Here is a 12,306-nt window from a genome sequence, read left to right on the forward strand (position 1 = left end):
AACCTTTTTCATAATCTTTCGTAGCTGCTGTTTGCTTGGTTTTAGAAATAATGTCAACAACATCCAGTTGGATTCTGTCCAATTCAGTTGCAGGTTCAGCTAAATCTCTTTGAGCAATCCCTTCTAAAAGACAGCGAGCGGTGGCAAAGTTGGAGAACTTTCCCGTCAAAATAATTGCCACCTCATTCAGCTGAGTCGACAGGTAATAAAAAGATTTGAGAACCGCAAGATCAGTCACATTTCCCGAACAACCTAAAACAGAATTGTTATAAAATAACGATAAAATTGTCTCTTACTTAAGAGGTTGCACATATTGCATAGTTAAACTAAAAATGCTGATTTTTCATTCCTTTTTTAATCTCATCTTCCACCTTTTGTGTGGTTCCTCCTTTTACTTACGGTATCGTTACATGAAAACTACAAAAGATCAATGGAAAAAAAAGAATTGGCAGATAGTATCGGAAGGTAGAATGGCGACAGTGCCATAAACTATTGATAAATTAACAATACAAAAAATAATCCTTTGACGCTCAGTCATTCAATTTGAACTCATTGACGAAGATGTGAAGCATTGGTGTGAAGCAAGCGAAGTGAGCAGATAGAGTGAACCTTCCAGTAAAAGTGGTGCGTGTGGCAGGACTGCGCAAACGCCGAACGACCAGCACTCAAAATAGGACTAATTTTCCCAATGATTACTTGACCAGATTACTGAAGATATAAAGCAACATAAAACTTAAACAAAAAAGTATTGCAACAGTTAAAGAACTTTTCTACTGACAACCACTTTAACCTTTGTTGAAAGAAGAGTTGCTTGGATTTAAACAACTCCCACAATCGTCTTCAATGAATCCGCTATTCACAATTCCATCACAACCAGTACAGGTTGAGTTATCACCACCGCATACACCGCAAGCATCTTTTACAACGATTGGTTCCGTTTGATTCGGTTTCACGCAAACGTTGCATCTAATTCGAGTAAATATAAGCAGGAAGACATGCTTTCGAATTTACAAATAACTAAATTATTTTTAAGTTAAATCTCATGATTAAATCAACACCTATTTCAAATTCTAACCCAAAGGACAAAAAAACCCCGAAAGGTTTCTAATTTTAATAGCTTTTTGCAAAAATTGTCATATAGCCTACCCTACCATTTACAAAACGATTTAAAAAAATGCAATTTAAATGATTTGATTCTGAAGTAATTGGTCGTATTAGTCAGAAACAAACAGAACTAACAGATTATTTTTGGCTATACAACCTTTTAGTGGAAAAAATGAGTGAATGGCCTTTTATCATCGGTGTAATATTTCTACTTTTAAATGGCGAATGAAAGACAGTTTTTTTTTTATTTTATTCATGAAAATCGCTACTATACTGACATTCCTATCAACCTACATAATATTATAAAAAAATAAATAAACCTTTTAAAGAAGATATAAGTACGATTTGTGGACTATCAATAAAAATTTAAGACGACTCCTTAAAATTAAAATGATTAAAAATTGCATTTATCTGTAAAGCTCTTCTTATATCTTTCAGCTCCTAAACTTACTCGTTGAGACGAGCTTTTCCATGGCATGTCCCAGCGCAATCTTTCAAATGTAGTTTCAATGGTCGAATCCTGGGAAATAAGACACAATACGTCAGAAACAGCTAATCAGTTTTATTTATATGTTTAAAACGATAGTATTGAAATTAAAAACAAGTTAGCCTACTCTCTCGCATCGTACATTACATTTTCAAAAGAGCGTATGAAATAACGTCTGAAAAAAAATGCTTTGACTCTAGATGTAATATCGAATCTTGTTTCATTCTCCTAAAACCAGATTTTTAAGAAGGCAAAATATTTTTAAGGAGTTACAACAACATAGCAATATCATAGGCCTACAATGGAAGATTACGGTGGAATTAAATGGCGTCATTGAGAAGCAAACAGAAGCTCACCTGCTTTCACAAAACCCACAGTCGTCCAAGAAGTTTTGATTGTCACAGGTGTTTCCGCAATCTAACTTGGCGTTCGGCTTCACATTTGTTCTTCCACCAGAACAAACGCCACATTTATCTACTTTTGCACCTGAATAACAATTTGTTTTAACAGTTCGCTCTTTACACGTTATAGGTTTCTGATGTACGATAGACAACGTACCGGAAGCTTACGGCAACGGTTTCTGAATTGTAAGAATTTACAACGAACCGATCATATTTATAACCTAACAGCAACGCTGTTTAAAAATACTAAATTTATTTCATGTGATGGCTTGATGTTTGCGCCGTGTATCAAAAAAGGAAAATTTATGGCGGTTATCGGAAAATTGTTCGTAGAAAACCAACTGAAATAAGTGTTGTAATTGACATTTGTAATAAAATAACGCTTTCTGAAATGTTCACATCTTTGTAGAACAATGAATTAAAGATGTGACACCCCAGCAGTTTCAAAGTGATGCACTACGACTCCTCATCTGCAAACCAAGTAGAAGGAGAAGCTACAAAACCAAGTTGAATGTCCACCCTGAAGCATGTCAGTGTCTTGCTAACGACAAAGTCGTGTGCTCTCGGATAGGTGTACAACTGTACAATTGACGTCTTGTTGACCATCGCGCAAGCACTCTCACCTTTCGGCAATGCTAACGAGTTACACTTTTATTTCTTCTAGTCTTTAGATCATATCAAAGATAGTTGCCATAAAATATCAGCTGCCCACTACCAATGTGATAAACTCTATCTTACAAGTATTCACCGAATAATAACACAAGCAGGCTACCTTGCAAAGTGCAAAGCTGTTTCAACAAACCAAGCGTTTAGTTAAAGCGAGATACATAAACATGGTTGTCAATTCTTGCTACAATCGGCTGCTGAGAAACATTTGTTGATCGGATGGTCTTGATGGCTAGCGAGTTGCGTGGAGGCTACACCGTTATGGTAAACGAAACGCAGTATGAGCCACAGTAGAACTGATAACCCAAACCTCATGGGCAAAGTATTTGTCTATCGCTTTCAGTTCTTCCTGCAACCGGCTGTTGAGAAACGAATGTATAATAAAGTTAATTTTATGTAAGAAAGTCTTAATTTGCTGACTTCTCACCTCCGTCCCTGTCGCCGTTGCAATCAAAACAAAGGTTTCGACCTCCACACACCCCACATCCGTCCAATTGAATTCCAGGCCAAGAAGACTTTATTCCGTTGCATCCGAGTCGCTCCACAATAACAGTTACTAGTTTATGTCCAAGTAAACCAGGGATTTCAGTAAAAATATCAACACAATTTTGATTCTGCAAATAAACAAAAGTTTCACGATATTTTTAGCAATATTTGCTTGCGGTTGTTATAGCAAGGTATTTGTCAATGATAGCGCTTCAATCGGTTCACAATCAATAAGTAGTTATTTTTGTATTGTGAAATGTTAGTTACCAACAAACCACACATATCGCTAGAAAAAAATTGTCAATAACAAGTGTAGGCTTAAGAATTTGAATGACAAGCATGATCAACAAAGAAACAAATGTTGAGCCTTCGAGATTCTGCTCACGTTTCCGCAATAGTCGATCAAGACGAATCCATAGTTTGTATATTGAGCCATGGTCCCAAACAAAGTCAAGTCGTGATTAGTTTCAGACAGTTTAAGAGCGTTCCACAACCTCAGATGGATGCCCGTGTAAAACCTTGCTTCGTAGGCCGACCAAAATTGATCTTGAGAAGATGGCTTGAACATAATGCGACAATTTGGATGCAAAAATACTGAATAAGTGTGCAGAAAAAAGTTAAAGAGTGTTTTGTTTGTACAGAAGCTGAGGTGACAAATTTTTTGTTTTCAGAATAATTGTTTAACACTTATAAATACATTTTGAAAAAAGAAAAACAGTAGGCTATGTATTAGGTAGGCTATTTTTTTTAAATTGCAGTATAGTCTAATGATATGAGCAAAGCTTGCTCTTGTATAACAGTATAGCCTACAAACATTAATTTTTTTTCAATAATAATATCAAATGAATTTTAGCAAACAAGATGAAAGCAATTTAGTTTTCGAAACGATAGTTGCACATCTTTATTCATTTTTTTTTTCATTTCCTTAATCAAAGTGTCTTGTTAGCAATATCATGTTGTAATATTCATACTATGTTCCGTAAGAGAAGCAAACATTATTATCGCACTTGAGAAAATTTTACATGTTACTTACAAATTTTGCCTTCTACAACATACAAGTTTCTCCAATCGCCATTATTGCATTTGTATTGCCAAGCTCCTGTGTAGAAGCAAAATTGCGACAGTTATGCTGCAAAATTTCAAATTAAAGTTTTATTACAACTTAAAACTTTAAAATCCACAATTAGAAAATGTACATTTGGCATATGACAAAGCATAGCCTACAGTATCAGGCCATAGAAATACCACCACACCTGCATATCAGATGTGCACAGCAAAAACTTAAACAAACGGATAATGCCTTGCAAACTCGTTAGCCTACAATACGTTAGCCTACAATACGTTAGCCTACACTACTAGGCTTGCAGCACAATAGCCCTGTGCAGCATGAAATCACTGGTGCGATACTAATGAGCTTAACCTCATGAGAAAAACACGTGTTTATCGCTAGCAATTCTTCCTACAATCGACCGCCAATAAACTTATTGCACAAATTAAAAAATTTAAGTTGCTTAATAAATTGCAAACATGAAGCTCACCAAATTCCATTTTTCCGACTTTTTGTATAGCTATTCCTAATTGATCTTCTGGCAAGACTGCGAAAGAAATTTTTTGTGCAAGTTCACCAACGATGGTGCCTTCATAATTACTTGGGAATTTGTAAGGAAAGGAAGGAAATGAGACATCTTTGCTTTCAAAACCTGGCTGGACTTCGATTAACGGATCAATCTGAAAAGTGTGTTACTGAATCTGTAGCAAAAAGCTTTTTTCCGTTAGTCACAAAAGTCCAGCAAGCCATTTTGTTAATTTTAATCGTATCATACCTATGTGGTGGAGACAATAATTCGGGCCCGTGCTAATGAGAGTTCTGGGAACCGAAACTTGATAACGTGTAAAATGGGGAAGTTTACACATAAAGTGTGGATCGTTTCTTTCTTGCAAGGACAATGTGCAAAATATGAATGTGATTGCAAGGAAAGCAATAAATTGAAAGCGAATTGCTATTGAAAGCTCTTGAGCTGTTTAAACGCGACAAAGACATATCACAACAAGGTCCCATGTTAACTATCAAATTTTTAAAATGTTCTGTTAGCTGCAAAATAAAGTATGAGATTTAACAAAGTTGTCTATGCTTCTATTTTACATACACCTTTTTGGCCAAAAACATAAATACTTACCTTGATGTGGAATCTTGTCCAATTTCTTTGATATTGATACTTTGCCAAAAAAGTGTAAGTCTCAGAGAAGTTCTTGCTTTCGGATTGAAGCAAGATCTCTCCCATATTTTTTAATGTTATCTTATTCGAGTTCTTGATACGTTTATTTTTACCAAGTCCCTGCAAAAGTTTTAACATAACTCTTGATAGAAATGGGATCAAGACTATAGGCCTACTGCATTTAATGACACTTCACTGTGTTAAATAACAATTCAGGTTGAACAAACTTGGAAAATGTCTTGTATTATTTATATTTATGTAATATTTATTTATATATATCATATTTTATTATTCTCGTAATATTTATACAGTATTTATGGTCTTTAAAATGTGAAAGCTTCGTATAAAAGTTACAAAGTGACCACATATAAGTTATATTTTGCCCTGTTCTTACGTATGTCCAGCAATTGAAGATGTAGGATTTAGATTTAGTAGATAGAAAGGCAAAGAAAGCAATTTTTGTGTCCATCTTTAATCAGGCCATTAAGTGTATGGGTAAGAATGGGTAACAGCTAATAGGATCATCAGTAAACACGCTCTCACTGTCCAAACTCTACATAGATGGGGCACTTTCAGCAGCTCTGGATTCCCACACTGCAAATCCAGCATTCAGGATGTAGATCACCTTGTCAAGGATTGCCCAGACACCAAAATCAGTCGCGAATATGAAGCAGTTCACGCATGTGGTGACATTTTTAAATAATGGTTGAAGCGCCAAAGGCACTGTGAGATGTGCACACCAATCGACTCTACTACTAGTGCCTGGTTAAAACACCCTCACGTGGTTTTGATAGGTGTAGAACGCCGATGTTTGTTGAGCGTCGTGAAAACAGCAGCACAACATGAAGACACAATAAAAACAGCTTTAACTAACTTGATAAACCACAACAAAATGTTTCAGTAGTTTATTCTCAAGTAAATAGTCGATGTTTTCATTGGTCACTTTCAATTTTGTGAAGAAATCCTGTGTTTGGTTACTGTAGATTTTGAGTTCCTTAAGATTTTCATAGCCTGAAACAATAAAGCTCAGTGGATAAATCAAAGTTGAAAACATGTTCTTGTTTATTCGACATTCTCTCCCACTGCGACTTCTTGAAATTTTCATTTGTAGGTGCCAAATAGAAACTAACTCTCTTTAATGGAACAAAAATATCATAATATCTTTCATGCACTATCGCAGAATTTTCAGATAGCAATGGCGAGAAAAAGGTGGTTGATGAAGTAGACTATTTTCGTCTGACAAGGAGTTTGTCGTCAAAATGAAGACTTGACTGTGGTGAGGCGAGGTAACTCAACTGAAGTCTAAATAACTCGTTGCTTCACCAAAATTATGCTAACTTCATTCTGACAAGCTCTTGAAAAGAGTCAGACAAAAAATACTTGGCAGTAAACCATGAACTCTCTTTTCATCATCTTCAAATTCGGTACCACAAATCAATTCTTCAGATGGTGGTCCACTTACCTTCAAGATGATTACGAAGCTTTTCTTCTACTTTTTCTAAATCAATTTTGACTGGATTGCCGTCTAAAAGATGTATTGTTGCGTTGTTTTGTATGTATTTAGGACCCTGTTCATCAAAACCTGATTCTTCGTCTACCGTGGGAGGAAGTAGGAAAACCCACACAGAGAACTCTAAAACATTCATAAGCTTTGTTATGTAGATAAAAATATAGCGTTGAAAGAGTAAAAAGTTGTAGTTTAATTTTGTGTTACTAAAAGTAAAATATAAATAACGAAACGTGTTGAACAGACATACAAGCGGTCCAATTCAATTTGTGAAATCTGAAAATATTTTGTTTTATATGAATAAAACTTTATTTTCCTCCATGCCCGTTTAGTGTGACAAGTCACACAATAGTTTTAAAATACAATATCAGGCTTTATTGCTGCTCTTACGCCGTTCAGTAGAAGTTGATGTCAAGATTATCTTGGTGGCGCCAACAATGCTGTCGCTTAGGGAATCTCGAACAAAGCGAATCACGCTGTTTGGTTCAAGCAGTGTGCCTAAAAGAAAAACATTAACATTTTTTAAACGTTAAATCAGTATGATCAGTTTTTTATAACATGGTATAAAAACATACAATCGACTGGATTGGCAAGAAAAGGAGAAGGTCTTCGCTCAGCAGTGAGCTAGCACATGCTGAAAATGATGATGGTGATGATGATAAAATCAGTAAGAATGCAACAAGGTTTCACAATTACCATGAAGAAAGACCACGCAAAAATATTCATATACCAACCTACCTATGGTGACGCATTTCCACATTCCTTGATCACAATTACTTTTTATGGGATAGACCTCTTGTTCTTTTTCTACTTCAAAACCATCTTCATATTCCTTCTCTTCATCATCAGCATAAGCTTTGTCGCCATCATCACTGTCGTCATCAGTTTCTTTATCCTTTAATTCATTGACATTACCTTCGACGTTGGGTTTGTTTCCAGTAGAAGTTTTTTTGTCGACCAAACTGTCTTCCACCAAACTTGGCTGACTTAATCGGTTTGTCTGCTTCGTTTTTCCTGAATCTTCAGTAACATCATCATCCTCCTTTTCGTTAAGGATACGTTCTGAAACAGCAAAGGTCTTAAACTAAGCTATTTCATACGATAGATGGAGAAGGCATCGAACCCATACCTGCCGATTGAGACGCGGACACACTTAGATTAAACAGCTACTCTTTACTGTGTAGAGTGTTTGTTCTTAAAAGCAACTTCCTAAAATAGCGTAACCAAAAAAATGGTTTGGCAGCCCATACTAAACAATTTGTAGAACTGCTGTGGTTAGATATGCTAAATGAAAAGAAATCATTGCCTTTCTTTTTTGTGAAATTAAACTTTCCAAATTCTATGTAAACCGAGTTAATCATTTATGAAAGCCGCTTACCTTTGTATTGGAAATGACCAAGCTTATCAGAAGGAAGACCTGAAACTATTACTGTTGTCGTGATTTGGGGAGACAATTCTGAGACCTTTAGACCTTCATCTTCTGTATCCATCTTCACCTGATATTTGGAGACAACGATAATGTCTAAAATGTAAAAAATACATGATAAAACAAGTAATTAACTTCCTATAATCGAAAGATATCACATTTTCCATTCCAACATGTACAAGTAAAGTTTGGCTCCCTCATTGGCCTGAGAATGCGGCGCGGAGGATCAAACTGCTGATAATGTCCTAAATGTTCTTAAATATTTCATTTACATGGCACCAAATTGAATGCATGATTTAGCAGCACTCAACGAAGCTACACTCAGCTGGCTTTCCATCACCTGTCCTGAAATCTGAACAACCTGTCTCAAACGAAAGAAGAAGTTTTCAATTACATGTGGCATTCTTCCTACAAAACTATTCAAGCGATGGTAACGTTATGTGAGTTCTTGGAGACTTGAATGCTTCAGAAGGATAAAATGGCTGCCATTGGTGATGCACGAAATCAAAAGCTATTTTCAATCAGTCTCTTCAACAATTTTTGACAGTAATAAACAGCAAATCATTGAGCACAGTGCAAATAATAGAATAACCTACTTCTTAATTAAAGTGAGGAAAACAAAAATTGCATGCAGATTGGTCATATTATGCAAAAATTCAGGAGTAACCTATTTGACAAGAAAATACTTTAGGGGCAATTAAGTCCTTCACCTCATAGTCTAAATATATCAGAATTAAAAAACGTTGATCATTCTCTCTATATACTGTAATTGCACTATTACAACTTCTGAGAAAACATTTATTGTATCTACTGCGAACAGTTAATATCAAGATCAGGTCAAACTATTGTGAAAAACATTCTTTGCTTTCTAATGGATACAAAACAGCAACGTCGAAATTATTTAAAATCCATATCGATGTGATATACAGTATAATTGCAGGTATCGGCTAATATTATTCAAAGTTGTTTAAATGGTAAGTGTTCCAGTGAATAAATGTCAGCAACGATTGGCAAGAAAATACAGTAGCCTACTCGTGGTTTGATTTTACCAAGCCATTACTTGTAGCATATTTCCTTTGTTGATGATAGCTTTATCATATACTTTATCGTCACCTTTTTCATTATGTTGTTTTGCAGTTTCATTATTTGGCTTGATTAAAGGATTGTAAGAGGTGTTAAAATGTCGAGGAGGCATGCAGGACTTAATACGTCTGGATGCTTCTTTCCACAAAGTGGTGAAGTTTTGGAAATCTGCAAACAGCTTATCTTTATGACTAAAACAAGATTTTTGTGGTAGTTAATAAACGTTTAAAGAACATTAAACAATAAGCTCCAACTTATCTAAAGAAAAAAAAAACAAAAAAACTTTAAAGTCTGTTTCCTTTGCCAAATAATTCAAGTTTATAGTATGCTTTTTCATTAACTGTGTTTCCAACAGTCTGCTTGCTTTTTCAACTGTCTTCTAATCTGAAGCCTCAGACATCTCAGTATCAATCTTTAATCGATGTTATTTGAGCAAATGCTTTTTAGTTGTTGTTTGTATACTTTTGTGTTCTTTATTAATTTGAGTGTCGCAAAAAGTTAGCTACCTATTATGCAGTTCCAATATTTTTTTACGAACTATTGAAATAAACCCTTGGAAGTAATAAATTGCAGTAATCAAGTATTGTAAGTTACTCAAGCTATTCACAAGTCACAACGATTCAGTCTAAGAAATTGCACAAAACAGACTGGAAAAACTAATAAAGATAATACACTAATAAATGGCTTTTACTCTTAAAAACTCTACTTGCTTGTGAAAGTACTATGTTCTTACCAGTAGTATTGCAAGTGTGCTTCATATTTTGTGCTATCATTGGAGTGAATTTCTCGATAATCAAATTCACCGCAAAGCTTCGGTTGATAAAGCGTGACGTCACATCATCGTCAAAAAACCTTGAGCCACCTATGGAAAAGAAACAGAAGACATTCTATGTTGTAGCCTACGTCTGTATGAGATTCACACGAAGCCAGTTAATAAGAAAAGATTTATGAGCTTTCGGCAAAGGTGAAATCTTTATCGATTGATACAGATTATAACGCGCAATTGGGGAGTACTTCAATAATACGTTGAAGGATACGAACCATAAATAATAATTTCATATTTATGGTTCACATTTGCGAGGCAAGAAAAGTTAAAAGTTAAAAACAGGAAACCCCGACTGAGCTTACAATTGAAATTTGACTTTGGACTATTCTATTCCTTTATCAATGCAGCAGCAACATTTTTGAGCGAAATGCTAGACATTTTTGTCTTATTTTGAGCGAACGTGCACACAGCGAAGGGTTTTAACCATTATACATCTATCTAGCTATCAAACAAAAAATCAAAATTCATCGTTCTCACACAGATTTGTACGCTAAAAATCTTCAATCATAGAGCACTTGGACCAAAGAATTGCAACGAAATAAAAGTGCTTGAGATTTGCTTTTAGCACAACACGCATGGCTACAACTATAGTTTGATGTCCATTCTGTCAACGCATTAAAAACAAAGGCATTTGCAGTGCCTAAATTGGTCTCAACACAAAACATTATCGAAGAGAATCTGAGGTCCGCTATAAACCTGATAATGGGTCTACAAGTGTGGTCGCTTACGTCACGAGAAAAATCTGCGTCACAACGCCTTTCATTAACTTCATAAGTGTGTCACGTCATTTTTGGTAAAAATTTTCTAGGTAAAAAGAGTTGAAACGGCTTGATTCCAAAACAATGATGCATCCTCCAAAAGTAATGAACGAACTATCAGAAACAGTAGCCTATCGGTCACAAAAATAACATGCAACAGAAAGTAACAAAACCTTTTAAGAGATTGCTGTTAATCGTCAAGTGACCTCAGACTGTCATACGTTTCATTACCAAAAGAATCGAATTATTGATTGTTGTAAGTTGAACAATATAAGGAAGTGAAGAGAGATTTGAGGTGATGGACAGTTTTAATATATTACTTTAAAACTGACCTCGCCATCAGTATATTTCATAACCTTAGACTCTTTAATCTTGTTTTTAGTTAAAAAATCGCTTGCAAGAAGTATTTTAACGTAGCTAGGATCAGTCTTTAATAAGTTAAGAATCTAAATAACGGAATGAAATAGTCAGAAGCTGCGGATACCGCCACGCAAGACAAAGAAAGGAAAAAAACTGAGCAAAAATAACTTCTCGGAAGTCTTTACCTTTGACGAAAAGGTACCAGGTGATTAATCTACAGGTTTAAGTTTATGAAATATTTGTGAAATGTCATGCCGTTACCGAGCATTCTATTTTACCAGCTGTTTATTACTGTGTGAATGCTTTTTTTGGTACGGAACTTTCACAAAAGAATTGTGAAGAAACTTTAAACAACAATCATACTTTGGTACATAACAGGGCCATGTTAACCGCCCTCAGTTAGGCTAACCCGTGGCGGGGGCCACAGCCATTTAGGAGCCCACTCGTTTTTAGCACATTGTGTGTAGCCGGAAGAGGTTCTAAATGAGCTCAAAATTGGAAGAAAAAAACGCTGAAATTTTGGAGACAACTTATTTTGAAACAGGCCTAGTCCTTTTTCATCATATGTTGATAGCACTTTGCTTAAACCAGATACAGAAAATTAAAACAATTGACTGTTCGATGAGGAAAATAAAAAGTAGGTGCTGGATAGTCATAGTTCTAATAAAATAAATTTCAAAATCGATTTCTTTTTGGAATTATTAAATCACGCTATTGAGTTTTTAAAATATCTTTGATAAAGTTCATGATGTGGCTGATATTTTTTTTCAATCAATAACATCTTTTAAGGTGACAAAACATATCTTGTAGGCTACAGCGCTTGCCAAAGTTATAAAAAAAGTAAAGTCTGTAAAGTAAAGCAAAGTCTGTAAAGTAAGTAAAGTAAAGTCCTCTTTCCAACCTTTCAGTTTACAATTTGAGAAAATTTTACCCATTCTAGGTCAACGTCGAGTCAAAACGGCAAAAAAGAGAATTCTGCATGATGA

The 12,306-nt window shown here is 35.2% G+C and overlaps 1 protein-coding gene across 1 annotated transcript in view; it reads right to left on the reverse strand.

Annotated features, from left to right (window-relative positions):
- Window positions 1–8,370, reverse strand: part of LOC145772392 (uncharacterized) — a 31,197-nt gene extending 22,827 nt beyond the window's left edge. The window contains exons 1-14 of the mRNA XM_082584269.1: window positions 8,246–8,370; window positions 7,606–7,929; window positions 7,258–7,365; window positions 6,823–6,993; window positions 6,235–6,371; window positions 5,322–5,480; window positions 4,683–4,872; window positions 4,178–4,243; window positions 3,530–3,738; window positions 3,086–3,272; window positions 1,948–2,077; window positions 1,556–1,624; window positions 791–966; window positions 4–252 (exon numbers count right to left, since the gene is read on the reverse strand). Coding sequence (XP_082440395.1) covers window positions 4–252; window positions 791–966; window positions 1,556–1,624; window positions 1,948–2,077; window positions 3,086–3,272; window positions 3,530–3,738; window positions 4,178–4,243; window positions 4,683–4,872; window positions 5,322–5,480; window positions 6,235–6,371; window positions 6,823–6,993; window positions 7,258–7,365; window positions 7,606–7,929; window positions 8,246–8,357 — 2,287 coding nt within the window. The 5' untranslated portion in view covers window positions 8,358–8,370. The remainder of the gene's footprint in view (window positions 1–3; window positions 253–790; window positions 967–1,555; window positions 1,625–1,947; window positions 2,078–3,085; window positions 3,273–3,529; window positions 3,739–4,177; window positions 4,244–4,682; window positions 4,873–5,321; window positions 5,481–6,234; window positions 6,372–6,822; window positions 6,994–7,257; window positions 7,366–7,605; window positions 7,930–8,245) is intronic.
- Between the last annotated feature and the right edge of the window lie 3,936 nt (window positions 8,371–12,306).

Source organism: Aplidium turbinatum, chromosome 6, assembly GCF_918807975.1.
Source record: "Aplidium turbinatum chromosome 6, kaAplTurb1.1, whole genome shotgun sequence".
Lineage (NCBI taxonomy): Eukaryota > Metazoa > Chordata > Ascidiacea > Aplousobranchia > Polyclinidae > Aplidium > Aplidium turbinatum.